This window comes from Schistocerca serialis, chromosome 7 (genome assembly GCF_023864345.2).
Source record: "Schistocerca serialis cubense isolate TAMUIC-IGC-003099 chromosome 7, iqSchSeri2.2, whole genome shotgun sequence".
Classification (NCBI taxonomy): Eukaryota; Metazoa; Arthropoda; class Insecta; order Orthoptera; family Acrididae; genus Schistocerca; species Schistocerca serialis.
The window spans coordinates 299,406,820-299,422,607 of NC_064644.1; the positions used below are offsets into that span (position 1 = coordinate 299,406,820).

Consider the following 15,788-nt stretch of genomic DNA (forward strand, 5'->3'; position numbering starts at 1 on the left):
GGTTGGTTTAAAACAGCGGTGAAGAGACCAAACTATGAGGTCATCGGCCCCTTGTTGTGAAGGGAACAATGGCACAAGGGTGAGAATAAGACAATGAGGTAGCACAAAACAGAATGAAAGGAAAAACCACAGCAACGACTGAAGGGCAACAAACACTTAAATGGACAAAAGGGGACAAGAAAACACAAAGACGCAAGAAACAGGTAGAAGAAGTTAAAACAAGAAAGCTGGTGACCATGGCTGGCTGACCATGAGGATAAAAAGGAAAAGCTAGTCACTCTGCAACACATTAAGCACTAGGGTGGAAGACACACAGGGACAAAGGACATGTGCTAAAACTTAGAGCAAATGATAAAACTTACCCTCACGAATAAAACGTAAAATTAAAGCTGCTGTTGAGGCATTGTCACCCAACACTGAAGGTAGGGTGCTGGGAAAGTTAAAAGTCCGCCACAGAGCAGCTAAAAGTGGGCAGTCCAGCAAGAGGTGGATGATCGTAATTTGTGAGCCACAGCGACACCGAGATGGGTCCCCGCGACAGAGGAGGTAACCACGCGTCAGCCACGTATGGCCAATGCAGATGCGACAAAGAACCACAGAGTCCCTGCGAGAGGCGCGCAAAGAGGTCTTCCACACATTCGTAGTTTCCTTAATGGCACACAGCTTGTTGTGCGTACTGAGATTATGCCATTCCATCTCCCAAAGCCGCAAAACCTTGTGGCATAATACTGAATGCTGGTCAGTTTCAGAGAAGCCACTCTTCATAAGCGGTTTCTGTGTAGCCTGTTTGGCCAGCCTTTCAGCAAGTTCGTTGCCTGGGATTCCGACATGACCTGGGGTCTCACAAACACCACTGAACGATTGGGCCATTTCAGGGCATAGATGGACTCCTGGATGGTTGCTAGCATAGGATGACAAGGGTAGCACTGGTTGATAGCGTGTAGGCTGCTCAAGGAGTCAGTACACAGGAGAAATGACTCACATGGGCATGAGTGGATGTGCTCAAGAGCACGAGATATGGCCGCCAGCCCTGCAGTGAAAACACTGCAACCATCTGGCAAGGAGTACTGTTTTATATGTCTGCCATGAACACAGGCAAAGTTAACATGACCACCAGCCATCGAGCCATGGATGTAAACCACTTTATGGTCCCGGTACATGTCGAGAATCGAGAGGAAGTGACAGTGGAGAGTCGCAGGGTTAACTGAGTCCTTAGGGCCATGTGAAAGGTCCAGGCCTTCCCACGGCCTAGATGTACACCACGGAGATGTTCATGAATGTACCTCAAGTATAGGTGGCAAAGGCAAGGGCTCCAGTTCGGAGAGAAGGGATCACACACGAACTGCAATTGTAAGCCCTGACCTGGGCTGCCAATGCAGGAGATGAACCGCCGTGGGCGGGAAAAGGAGACGGTAATTTGGATGCACAGGAGAACTACGAACTTGTGCAACGTAACTGGAGAGCAATTGTGCACACTTAACCTGCAATGGAGGGACTCCGGCCTCCACCAAGATGCTGGTCACTGGACTCGTCCTAAAAGCTCCTGTTGCTAGGTGAATGCCGCAGTGGTGCACTGGGTTGAGTAGACACAATGCTGATGGTGCCACCGAACCATAAACCAGACTCCCATAGACAAGGAAGGATTGAACAAGGTCTCTGTAGTGCTGCAGCAGCATAGAACAATCTGCACCCCAGTTGGTGTTGCTCAGGCAGCGGAGGGCATTGAGTTGCTGCCAGCACTTCTGCTTAAGCTGACGGAGGTGAGGAAGCAAAGTCAATCGGACGTTGAAAACCAGTCCTAAGAATTGATGTCTCCACTACAGTGAGTGGATCATCATTAAGGTAAAGTTCTGGTTCCGAATGAATGGTACGACACCGACAGAAATGCATAACACACGACTTTGTGGCTGAAAACTGGAAAGTGTGGGCAGAGCCCATGATTGCGCCTTGTGGATGGCTCCCTGCAGGCGCTGCTCAGCAACACCAGTACAGGTGAAGCAGAACAAAATGCAGAAGCCGTCTGCATACAGAGAAGGTGAGATGGATGGCCCTACAGCTGCTGCTAGACCATTAATGGCTACTAAAAACAGAGAGACACTCAATACAGAGCCCTGCGGGACCCCATCCTCCTGGATATGGGGAAAACTATGGGAGGTGCCAACTTTGACACAGAAAGTATGAAGCGACAGGAAATTTTGGATAAAAATTGGGAGCTGGCCTCGGAGAGCCCACTCGTATAATGTGGCAAGGATATGAAGTCGCCCGGTGGTGTCACACGCTTTTTGGAAGTCAAAACGACAGCAACCAGGTGTGGGCATCTGGGAAAGGCTGTTTGGATGGCAGACTCGAGGGACACAAGATTATCAGTGGTAGAGCGACCCTGGTGGAAGCCACCCTGACATGGGACCAGTAGGCCACGTGACTCCAGGACTCAACCCGACCGCCGACACACCATATGTTCTAGCAGCTTACAAGGAACGTTGGTGAGGCTGATGGCCTGATAGCTATCCACATCAAGTGGGTTTTACCAGGTTTAAGCACTGGAATTATGATGCTGTCCTGCCATTGCAATGGAAATATGCCATTGAACCAGATCCAGTTGAAGATGATGAAGAGATGTCACTTGTAGTCAGATGAGAGATGTTTAATTATCTGACTGTGGATCCGATCTGGCTCTGGAACTGTGTCGGGACAATGTGCAAGGTCACTGAGGAGCTCTCACTCTATAAATTGGGTGTTATAGGGTTCACTGTGGTGAGAGGACTTTCCTATCCATCTGTCGTCTGAGGGTGCAAAAGGCTGAGGGGTAGTTCTCCAACGCAGAGGCTCAAGCATAGTGCTCAGCAATTGCGTTTGCATCGGTAGAGGCACACCACTGATGTTAATGCAAGGAACTCCTTTTGGGGTCTGGTACCCAAAAAGATGTCTGATCTTTGTCCAGACTCGGGAAGGTGATGTATGGCATCCAATGGTCGAGACGTATCTCCCCCAACACTCCTGCTTCCGTCTTTTGACAAGCTGGCTAATGTGGACACAAAGCCGTTTAAAGGCTATGAGGCACTCCAGGGAAGGGCGCCGCTTAAGCCACTGTAGAGCTTGCTGACACTCGTGAATTGCCTCAGCGACTTCCGGTGACCACAAAGGGACCGCCTTTTGCTGGGGGCACCCTGAAGAGCGAGGGATCACGTTTTCCGCTGCATTAACGATTGTTGTAGTCACCTGCTCAACCATCACATCGATGTTACTGTGTGGGGGAGAGTCAACGATGACCACAGAGGTAATAATTTCCCAGTCTGCCTTGTTTAAAGCCCATCTGGGCAAGCATCCATGGGCCTGATGCCAGGGCAGTGACACGAAGATGGTGAAGTGTTCGCTACCACACAGATTGTCATGTTCTCTTCAGTGGATAGATAGGAGAAGTCCTTGGCTGCAAATGGATAGATCAATGGCCGAGTAGCTACCAGGAGCTACAGTGAAATGTGTGGCGGCCCCAGTATTTAAGAGGCAGAGGTCGAACTGAGACAGTAAAGTTTTGAAATCTCTGCCTCGGCCAGTAAGCACAGTGCCACCCCACAAAGGGTTATGGGCGTTAAAATCTCCCAAAAGTGGGAAAGGTTTAAGGAGTTGATATGTCAGTGCAGCTAATACATTCAGGGGTACTTCACCATCTGGAGGAAGATATACACTGCAGACAGTTATTTCCCATGTCATTCTTATTCTGACAGCCACAGCTTCAAGAGGGGTTTGAAGGGGAACAGTTGCACTACAGACTGAGTTTAGGACATAAACGCAAACTCCAGCTGACACTCAATTACAGTCGCTATGGTTCCTGTAATATCCCTTGCCGGGAACTAGTTTCCTGGAGGGCAATGCAGAAAGCAGATGTAAAGCTTAACAGTTGCCGTCGCTCAGCCAGGCGGATGACATAGTGAGACTGGGAAGCCATGGAACTTTCAATGAAGCAGTTTATGTCCCAGGGTCACCTGCTGCCACCAAATTATTGTCTGAGCAGTCTATGTCCATTGTGTCTATGGGTCCGACAAGATCTAGGTCCTCAGCGGATGCCAGAATTTCCACCTCATCCCCAGATGCAGAGCTTGTAGGCAGCGGTGGTGTGGGTGCCACCGCAATTTCCTTGGAGTTAGAGGTCTTATTTTTGGACTTTTCTCGCTGCTCCTTTGGTTTCTGTTGCTGGGAGGGCTTCACTGATTCAGTCTCTAGGACTGAGGAGGATCGTGAAGCCCTTCAACCAGCTGCTTTTGGGCACTTCAGCCACTGGCAGGCGTCAACTTTCCCATTAGCAGAAACCTGGGAAGGTTGTGACCCAAGGGATCTCTTCCTGGGGAGAGGAGCTGAAGAAAACTTACACTTCTCCGGCTCAGAAGTGGGGACTGGTGTCCCCGGTGGTGGTGGGGGGGGGGGGGGGGGGGGGAGGGGGGGGGGGGGGGGGAGGCAGTGCTCCTGAGGTAGGTGGCGCAGGAGCAACAGGGGAATTGGCCCCCACCATCTACTCCTTGGCATACGTGGTGAGTTAACGGCACAGGCATCAGCAGAGCGATCCCTTTGTTGTCAAGGGGCTACAACCAACAGGGTACATGGCGGCCCCACCACAATGGACTGGCTACCGTGCTGGATATCAGGTGCAAACAAGTCCATGGTCATCATCAACGCAGAAAGTGAAACTGCATAGAGCATGGTGGAAAATGCACCCAGGAAGGTGTACTCGCCCAAGAGATGGAGAATGAGTGGGACTGCAATGTGGCGATGAGAAAGCGGGCTACAAATCTCAAGGCACGACACACCATGTAAGGACCCTTCCCTAACTGTCTCGTTATTTGGAAAAATTTTGAAGACTGGACTTCAAACCCTACAGGGGACCATCACATAAAGGCCGAAATGTGTGAGACTCCTTTTAGTCGCCTCTTACGACAGGCAGGAATACCTCGGGCCTATTCTAAGCCCCGGACCTGCAGGGGGTTCCTCAGCAGCTATGCATGCCATTTGTCTGCCGTGTGTGGCCACCCATCCTATGCCTCCTCCTTCGATGACTCGTTTGATCGCCAGTATGGGGGCGCATCCCTCATTTCTGTTACCTCCTGGTGTCTGCTTCAGCACTTGCTGCGGCGGCTTAACTTCACACTACCTGCAACTCTCCTACTGGTGCAGTGGCCTGTGTTCACCTTGGCCTTCATTCCCTTCCTAAGGACACTACTCCAGCCTCGCTCTATTGCCTTCAGTTTCATGACCTTCACATGGAACTTTGCGATAGTACCTTTGTGTACACTGATGGCTCTTGGATTGACCATGATGTCGGGTGTGCCTTCGTCATTGGCGCTGAAATTTTCGGTATTGGCTTCTGCCGCACTGCTTGGTATTTACAGCCGAGCTCTTCACCCTGTATTAGGCCATGGAGCACATCTGATGACATAGGGTTTTCAATTGTGTCCTCTGTTCAGACTCTCTCAGCGCCCTTCAAAGTATCTTGGTGCTGTACACTGCTCATCCCTTAATACAGAGGGTCTAGGAAAACTGTCACTTGCTCACTCTTGATGGAGCCACTGTGATGTTTATGTGGATTCCTGATCATGTCAGTCTGCCAGGAAATGAGGCTGCTGACGCTGCTGCCAATGCTGCAGTCCTCATACCTCAGCCCACTAGTTCCTATATTCCCTCCGATCATCTCTGAGTTGCCATCTGTCAGATGGTGGAGTCACTATTATATCGCCATTGGTCCTCCCTTCATGGGAATAAGCTCCAGATTAGTAGGCCTCCTCTTGGCCATCCCAATGAGGGGGGAGGGGGGGGGGAGGGAGGTCATTTTAACTAGGTTGCATGTAGGGCACTGCTGTTTTAGCCATTGTCATTTGATAAGTGGCACTCCCCACTACTTTGTGCACATTGCGCCCAATGTTTTAACTGTCTGCCATTTCCAGACGGAATGCCCATTTTTTAACCATTGACGTAGCCACTTGGATTTGCTGTCTGAGGTATTGACTGTTTTAGCGAATGACACGTGGGCTGCCTAGTGTGTTTTATTTTTTTACTGTTGTAGCAATATGGCGAAGGCCATTTAATTTTTAGTTCTGGACCTCCATTTCTCTATGGCGTACTTCACAGCCCTTTCTCCTCGTCCCTGTTTTCAGCCATCTTCTCTTACGTCGATTGGGATTGCCATGTAGTCGTTTTTTAACTCCTCTCTGTCTTCGTGTTCTACAGTTTTGACTCTGGCGCATATGACCCCAGTTGTTTTTGCGCCCTAAAACAGAACAAACAAACCATCACATTGTGTAAATTTTGGTGAAGTTCACAGCAGTTTTCCTGACTTTTTTTGGAATGGATTCATGTTATAGAGCGTCATTTGTATGTCTTTTTACTGTGTAATGCTATTGTGTGCTAGTTTAATTCTGGTTTAGAGAGTAATGTATTTTGTGGTTCATATGGAACATTAGTGTACACATGAAAATTTTTATAAATGTGTTTGTTTCCATCACTATACGGCCCATGTCTGGCATCTGTGCAACAGCAGTTACAGGTGAGTTTCTTTACTACTTTTTCTCGAACCTGACAGGGTTTGTTTTTTTTAACACAGTACCCAAAGCTGATGATACATTCTTATGTGTCCAAGGTCTAAACTAGAAGATGTCTCTTTTATGAGCCTAATCTTATGTTTACTTGAAGTACCTGACTTTGTTACTGATTCATTAATTTGCTGTGGAATGTCATGAGGAAAACTATATTGCCAGTTAGATGATGTCACTGAAGGGATTATTTGGGAATAAATTTTGATAAGACAAGATCCAAAAAATTTCACTTTTCAGATGTGAGTAACTCAAATTATTAGACCCACAAGCAAGAGAACACTTCTTTTTATTCGATTCTTTATTCTATTTCATTATTTTTAAAAGTTTTTTTGTAGCACTGAATGCTGTATGTATTTCTTTTCTGACTAAAGCTCATTTGATGGTCGTCGAGACTTTTGATATTATATGGTACAAATGCAACTAAACAACTAGGCCTATACTATATAGCAAAAGATGACAGATCTATAGTTTGAGCACCAGCAAAATATGGACCTGTTTCCAATACACCTCCGTTTTATCATTCCTTTTTAGAGCCTTAGATGCTCACATTGCAAAACTAAATATAGTTTTTCACGCTGTTTAGAAAGTGGTCTTTCTATTGAAAATGGTTGACAAGAGTTTACAAAAGACTATTTTGTATAAGTGGACCAAAAATAGCCATTTTTGGCGTTTTTAGATAATTTTCAACTTTGTCCTCAATTTGTAAACGGGAAAGAAGTAGGAGAATCAAATTTCATATTTTAAGACCTTGTATTGCTAATTTAGTACATGCAAGGTTCCAAGTGTATGCGGCGATTACTTCTGGAAATATAAAAAGCTAAACTTAACATTTTTTCAAAACAACTATTTTTTGGCCAACTTTGCTTTAAATTGTCCACATGCAGATCATTCAAGAAATCCTTTTTATATATATAATTTCCCTAAAGTGAAAAAACTGTACAAGATGACCTAGATTTGTTTCTTTGAACAAAATATTTCTGGAGATACTATGTCTCACAGTTGCTGAAAACTCAGAGATGCACAGTTGATAGTTGTGGTATAGGTTCAAACAAATGACTATATCTCTGAAAGTATTAAATTAGTGAAAGTAAAACTTTACCAATGAGGAACATGTGTGAATGTTCATTCATTCAATTTCAGAAAAATTTGTGATGGTCATGCAGGATTTTTTTCCAAAAATTGACTATTTGGCATAGATTGTCCCACCTGCAATCTGTCAGAACCTTGACTAACTCTAAAAATAAAAATCAAACAATGGGAAATCCAGGATGGAATGTAACAATACGAGAGAAGGAAAGTTGCTACTCACCATAAAGTGGAGATGCTGAGTCGCAATAGGCACAATACGAAGATTCACACAATCATAACTTTCGGCCATTAAGGCCTTTGCAGCAGTTGACAAAGGCCTTAATTGCCGAAAGCTATGATTGTGTGAATCTTTTTTATTGTGCCTATTGCGACTCAGCATCTCTGCTATATGGTGAGTAGCAACTTTCCTTCTCTCATATTGTCTAAAAATAAAAACAAAGTTGAAACTTCCTGACAGATTAAAACTGTGGAAGTAAAATTGTGAGGACGGGTCGTGAGTCATGCTTGGGTAGCTCAGTTGGTAGAGCACTTGCCCGCGGAAGGCAAAGGTCCTGAGTTTGAGTCTCGGTCCGGCACACAGTTTTAATCTGCCAAGAAGTTTCAAATCAGCGCACACTCCACTGCAGAGTGAAAATTTCATTCTAAAAACAAAGTTGAACTGTTGACTAAAACCTTGGTTTCCAATGTACCTTCAGTGTATTGTAGATAAGATGAAAATTTAGATATAGTGTTGTTCGGAATACAGTACCTGTATAGTAATGACTTCAGTTGCTAGATGTTTCATTGTTATCTGTAATTTAATCTGAGCTGGACAGCATCTCACATACATGTATTAGACTTTTTACAGAGCCAGAATATGGCTCAGGAAGACTTCAGAGTTGATTTTACACATTCGTAAATGATTAAATCAACACCTACAGCGGCAAGACCCCATAAAATTTTTTTACAAATACACGGTACATATGTACCACGTCAATAACATTACTTATCTCAACCTTGTGTGTGCTGCCTCGCCACAGCCAATGTACGATGGTCCCAGGCTCTCCACTGAACTCATAGTGGAGAGCCTGTGACCATCGTACGTTGGCTGGGGCGAGGCAGCACACACAGGTTTGAGATAAGTAATATTATTGACTTGGTACATATGTACCGTGTATTTATAAAAAAATTTTATGAGGTCTTGCCGCTGTAGGTGTTGATTTTAGCCTTTGACTATGCCTATTTAGGCAAGCTGTTTTATATTTGTTCTGAAGAAGGTGTAGTTACCCATGCTGAAACCTAGGTAAACACCAGGTAATTTGTGCAACCAAGGTGGATTTCTCACAATTATTTCGATACTTACGATTGCTGATGCGCTGCAATGCTGAAAATCCTTCATAGCATATCAATGTTCCCAAACAATTCCTACAAGATGCCCATTTCCATACACAGCATTTTGTTGGTCTTTTTTTCTTTGTCAATGTCACTATAAACTCTTTGGCTAAAAGTTGTGCAACTCTTGTATACTTAATTATGCTTGCTGCCATATTAAAAATCATGTATTCCCAACTTCGGTGTGGGGAAACACTGGTGTGAATTTTAGGGTATTTGTGGGGATAGGGTTGCCATCCAACCCAATATATGGGGATCATCACCATCATGGACCTTCTTGTCCCAATATCCCAACAAGATCCAGTTTATACAGAATTTTGCAAAATGCATTTACAAGCTTGGTTCATGTACTGAAGTAACACCGTCTGTTAGCACAATACGCAAATGCAACGTCCATTAGTTATTTATGTCAACAGGGTTACATTGACAAGCTCGTCTAATAGGTGGCGTTGCACATTGTATATCCTGTATCAATGATGCAAACACCTTCTAGATACAGCGCCATCATTTGAGAAAACACCAGACTTTTCCAGTAGTACAGCGCTGGAACTACCTAAGCAGTTTCATGAGGAAGAATCAGGCAGTTCCCATTGGAATTGTGATCTGATAAGACGATTCTTTCTAAACATAATACAAACAAAGTGTGCAAGATTGTAACGTTTACTGCAGGTATATAGGGAGTGAAATGTATAGTGACATGTACTTTGGTGACTAAAGTGTTATTATTGACTGTTTACCACCTACTAAACTTATCACAGCTTACGAAAATGCCTAAGTATGGCAAGAGAAAGTGTCACTTTTCGGGTGATTACACAAAAGAGCGGTCTTTTGTCAAGAAAGGCCTTACGGATCAGAAAGAATTATGTGATATTTTTAGCTGTTTCATCTCTCTAACTCACAGAGGTAAGGCAGATGTGAGGCACCACATTTCTATGAAGAATCATACAAATAGATTTGTGGTAGCATCAATATGAATGCTTATTTCTACATTCATCATTTAAAGAAGATATCCATGAAGAATTGCTCGTTGCTGCTGCAGAACAAACAACAGCTTATAAAGTTGTCAAGTATCATCAACCCTTCACTTCTCTTGACCGAACCATAAAACTGAATGTTGCAATGTAACCCAACTCCAAAGTTACTGCAAAGTAGTCTATGACCAGGACCAAAGCTACAGCGATTGTTAAAAACATTCTTGCACCACACTCCATGCCCGAATGTATAAACCAACTGCAAGGAGTCTCTTTCTATGGCTTAGGCACTGATGCATCAAACCACAAGGCTGAAAAGATGTTACCTTTAGTTGTTCAATACTTTAGTGAAAACTGACAGAATCCAACAGAAGCTGTTGAAGTTTGATCCACCGAATAATGAAACATCATAAACAATTGCAAAGTTTTGTGTAGACACTTTGGGGCAACTGCAAATTCCATCAGATAAATGAATCACTATTTGTAGAGACGCTACCAGTGTCGACAGAAGCGTCCGATCCCACGTGTTGGCTTTGACCCGTGACGTAATGGTGTTGTGGTGTGTGACGTCATGACGGCGCGGAGTTTGGTTTGTGCGTGTGGCGTGTTTCTAGATGTCATCGTGTTGTGATTTGTTGTGCCCTCTTGTGGTATGTTCAGGGTTTTCGTTTGTGTGGTGTAATCGTCTCAGTTTGTTCTTGCTCATTATCCAGAATTGTTCAAGTGTTGGCTGCGTTTGTAGTGGAATTCGTTTCAGTGAGTTAACGATTTTGTGGTTTTGTGTGAAGGTTAATTTGGTGTTGTTCGCTGTACATTGTGTGGTATTTTTAGTAAAATTAATCGGTTGTTGTTTTTGTTCAGGAATGGATATGACGGATGAAATTAACAGTGTCCGTCTGAGGGTTATGATGGGGAACACTCCTTGGGAACTGATCAAGTTTTTGCAGCTTTTTGGTTTAATTGCCGAGGTTGTGAAATGCTCTATTTGTGGCGAAGAAATGAAGTTCGCTAAAGTTCCGACGTCTCGGACCAGGGACAGTTATATGTGGTGCTGTCGAAAAGATGATATTTGGTGTTCCATACGGCACGGTTCCTGGTTCGAGAAGTCTAGGTTGGGTATGCGTGAGATTGTACTGGTGACTTGTTATTTTTGTTATAGATCCCCACTCAGTTTTTGCGCGCATGAGACTGGTGTGAGTGAGAGGAGCGTGCTTGATTGGCTTTCATTTTGCCGTGAAGTGTGTTCCGAGTTCATTAAGCACAGGGGTAAGCTGGCAGGGGGCATGGGGTTATTGTGGAGGTGGACGAGTCGCAGTTTGGGAAAAGGAAGTATGGGAGGGGTAAGTCTGTGGTTGGTCTCTGGGTGTGGGGGGCAGTTGTTCCGGAGGGGAGGGGGTGTTCTGAATGTGTTTTTAGGGTTGTGGAAAGGAGGTCTAAGGCGGTATTAGTGGGGTTAATTGAGGAGTGCATAGAACCAGGGTCCACAGTAGTTTTAGATGCATTTTCTTCATATAGGGGGTTGGGCGCGAGGAGATTTCATCATTTAGTCGTTAACCATAGTTTAGAGTTCAAAAATTATGAGACGGGGGCTTGCACAAATACAATAGAGGGGATGTGGGTGGGAGGGTGGGGGGGGGGGGGTGTTAAGTCAGTTCTTGGGAGGGGGAAGAGGTGCTCTTCCAACCTTCAGTCTTATTTAGATGAGTACTGTTGGTGGAAGAGTGTCCCTGAGGGCTATTGTGTTTTCCGGGTTTTTTAAGGGCTGTTAGTAAAATGTATAGGCCGAAAGCGGTTGGTTAGGGAGATTTGGGTAGGTGGGTGGGTGGCTGCGGCTCAGGGTGGGGTGAGTGGTTTCTTTCGTGTTAGAGTGTTTGTGAGAGGGGGGGGGGGAGTGTGTTGGTTTGTGTTTTAGTTGTGGAGGATCTATTTTGTTGAAGTTTTTGTTGAGTTGTAGTGTATGATTGAGATTTTTTTATGTTGCATTTGGTTTTTGTTTATGGATTTTTTATTTTGGGTTGAGGGGGGAGGTTGTTGGTTGGGGGGGGGGGGGTTGAGGTGTGGGTGGGTCAGGTCTTTCTTTTGTTTGAGTGTTTTTTTTCGTTTGTGTGTGTGTGTGTGTGTGTGTGTGTGTGTGTGTGTGTGTGTGTGTGTGTGTGCGAGGGAGGGAGAGAGAGAGAGAGAGAGAGAGAGAGAGAGAGAGAGAGAGAGAGAGAGAGAGAGAGAGAGAGAGAGAGAGAGAGATTGTGGTGGCCAACCTAGTTTGCAGCGCCAGAACTTTTTTGTGGTAAGTTTTACTTTTTTTGTTTTAGTTTGTGTGTTGGGGTTGAGGGAAGTGTTCAATCTCAATGTGTGGCTATGAATGTTGGTATTGGTATCAGGAGATGTTATTGAGCTACATAGGTGAAGGGAAGTGTTTGATCCTAATTTATGGGATCAGGCGCTGCTGTTGAGCTATGTAGGTCAAGGGAAGTGTTCGATCCCTATTTATGGGATCGGGAGCTGCTGTCGAGCTATGTAGGTAAACGGTTGTGTTTAGTGGTACTTGGGGAGTTTTGTGATGTCGGTTTTTTTCGTCGTTTTGCGTGGTTTTGTATGGGAGTGGGTGTCTAAATTTGTTTATATTTAGTTTGTCGTCCCCCCCCCCCCCCCATTACCCGCGCTTGTCCCGTTAGTGTAATTCGGATTTTTGTGGAACGTGTTTGTTTACGATGTATTTTCGTCTTCGTAATGTGTACGTAACGACTTTATATGCGCCATATTGGAATCGTGGTTTATGGTCGTTTCCGCCATATTTTTGACGTCATGGGTCAAAGCAGACGGGCGGGATCGGGCGCTTCCGTATTTCCCACTACCAATACCAACTTCAAGCTTCACTGACACGGCCAGCAATTTGCATTTCACCTAATTAAAGAAGAACTAGGAATTGAATGCCCTGCCCATATTCTCCACAATATTATATCAAGCGCTTCTGCAGTCTTGACTATTGACATTGAAATAATAATCATGAAAATATTTAATTATTTTTCAATGTACACCATATGGCCAGAGAAGCTGAGAGAGCTCGCTTATACGTGGACGTCAATCGCCAGACTCTTCTATCTCACCAAAAATCAAGATGGATGTCGTTAATGTCCGCAGTTGAGAGAATTCATAAGTTTTTTTGACACTGAAGAAAGGCCACCTAAAATAATCAGATTTATTAAGTAGACCAATCAGTGAAATTTACTACATGTTTCTGCAGTCAAACTTAGCTCTGCTTGGAAAAAAATATAAAAAAGCGTGGAGAAAAATAAAATAAAGTCTCAATAACTGAAATAAGAAATACGTCAATCGACACTCAAAGATGTCCAAAGCAAAGGAAGACTGCCAATTTTATTGGCATGCAAACCAAAATGGATCTGAACAAATTAAAGAATGAAAAACCCCAACCAAGAAATAATATGGTTTCAAAATCTGAAGAGAAGAATGGTTTTCTATACCACACATTTAAATACACAGAGAAATGGGTTATTTCATTTAATAAATATCAAGTTTTTGAGTGGATGACGCTATATGAAACCCCAGATTGGGCGATGGTTGAAAATACTACTACACACCCAACTAAAAATGGCATGAAGATTTCGGGCGACAATTGTTTTCAAAGTCTAAACAATCCGTGGAAGAAAAGTGGATTTTATTTCCTAAGGAAATCGAAAATCCAGAACGCAAATGCCAAATTTATGCATTTGATTTCTATTCCTGCACACAAAGCCACTGGCAAAGAATATTTTCACTGATGTCGGCCCATTGAACTGATGAAAGAAATCGACTGCCGCCAGGAACTCTACAATTAATATTACAGTGCCTGTTTAACTACAAGCTGACTTTGAGTTTTACAAATACGCAAAAGGCGAAAAATACTTGCTGAAAAAGGTGAAATCTTACAAAAAATATGATGTACAAACTACTTCTGCCGCAACAAGTCCCATGTGTTCTAAATGAAAAGTAATTAAATAAACTTTTTTATTTAATTTCTACAACCCCATGTCAGTGTCCCGGCGGGGTCCCAAGTATGCCAATGCTAGGGGAAGGCGGGGGAGGGGGAGGAGACGCTCATGTAAAGCCGGATTCGAGCACGCAACAAAAGTGTCGCCACTGCTAGGGCCACATTTCACTTGCAAGTGTGAACTCCCAGTTTTCTGTGGCGAAACTCTTTAGACGCAACTTTGCTCATGCCACAAAAAGTTCAGCTTGGCTGTGCTTTGTTCAGCCACTTTCCTTCCACCATTGCTCCCTGATGTCTGCATTTCTAAACACGAACATTCTATCGCAGATATCGTGGAATAATGGAATAATTACCGATGTATTTCATTCGATATCAGTGTTTTCATTTTACTGCCGAAAAAATTCAAAACCCAGCAGATATACTTTCGGAGCTTCTGGAATTACAAAAGCAACAACCAAGGAATTTCAAGAGCAAGAACCTATGCTTAATTTGTGTGTGCGCGCGCAATATTTGCAAGACAATGAGTAGACCTATTCCACAATCTCGAAAAATTAATGGATGAATAAATAACAGAGTTAATATGTAACCAAAAAAACTAGTTGTTTCTACTTTATGATTTGCAAGACAAATGGAAGTTGTGGATTATAAGCAGGGATGTAGCATCCGAGTGTGATGCGGCAGCTGTTAATCTGAAATTAATTGTTTGAAATGCCTTAATCACCGAATACAATGAGATTCAAAAATTTAGAAAGAGTGGGGTGTTTGCATATTTTGCCAGCCGATGGTTAGTTTTCCTATCATTTTCATCTCCGAATGTGATTTCTTTTATAAAATGTGTTAGTGGGCCCTGATTTATCCCTGCATCAAATCCGTTTTGATATGTAACATTTGGGTTTGTTTTTCCTTTTATTTAACTCTTGCCATAGCTCTAATGCCTTAACCTGCACTATTAACATTAATACCCGCCCACATTATACCAGTTGACGCAATGTTGATGGCTGTGCAATAATATAGAATTTGTGGCGTCCTGTACGAACTCCCGGCGCAACTAAAGAAAGCCACAAGTTGTAGTGTCATATTGGTTGCATGTGTGAACCTGGATTAAGTCATGCCTACAGAGCTTATGTCGGAAGCCACAGTCACACGGGGAAAGCAGGACTGGTGAAAAGAGTGAGATAGCTAATACTTTATTACAACTGGAAGTTTTCCGTGGTACGACAGTGATTTTAGCTGAGTTATTTTCTGCAACAGCTAAATAAAATTTATTCAAATTATAATAAAGGACGACATTACTCACCAGAGTGTCCTTTGCTTCTCGTGTTTCCACGACATATTTCAGGAACCTGTCTGCTGTAGCATACCAACCAACAGTTGGTTTATAGACATCATCTGCAGACGCACCATTTTTCCGAGATTTTAAAATTTTATTATATTCGTTAATGTATGCATTTCTAATACTCCTAATTTTTGCTTTAACAAGTGCCAAGTTGCAGTCGGGGACTATTTTCCGCATATAATTTACAATTTCTAAAAGGGCATGCTCTCTCATATTACGATCTTTGTACGATTCATATTTGTGATTCCATAAGCATGGTCGCTCTTCGTATAGTTCTAAAAAGTGCACAATTGTTACTGTAGACCACTTTTTTAACATTTTTCAAATAAATTGGAAAAATAACTTGGAAGTCGAACGACACACATCAGCAGTCACTAGCACAACACGAAAACTGCTTCGAAATACAGCCACCAGGGTGCAGTCGAATGATGCTGTTTAGTGGTGGGAGAAGACTA

General features: G+C 43.6%; 1 protein-coding gene across 1 annotated transcript in view; it reads right to left on the bottom strand.

Annotated features, from left to right (window-relative positions):
* The window catches only part of LOC126412296 (uncharacterized), a 31,299-nt gene extending 15,514 nt beyond the window's left edge, over positions 1-15,785 (bottom strand). The window contains exon 1 of the mRNA XM_050081815.1: positions 15,295-15,785. Coding sequence (XP_049937772.1) covers positions 15,295-15,651 — 357 coding nt within the window. The 5' untranslated portion in view covers positions 15,652-15,785. The remainder of the gene's footprint in view (positions 1-15,294) is intronic.
* Between the last annotated feature and the right edge of the window lie 3 nt (positions 15,786-15,788).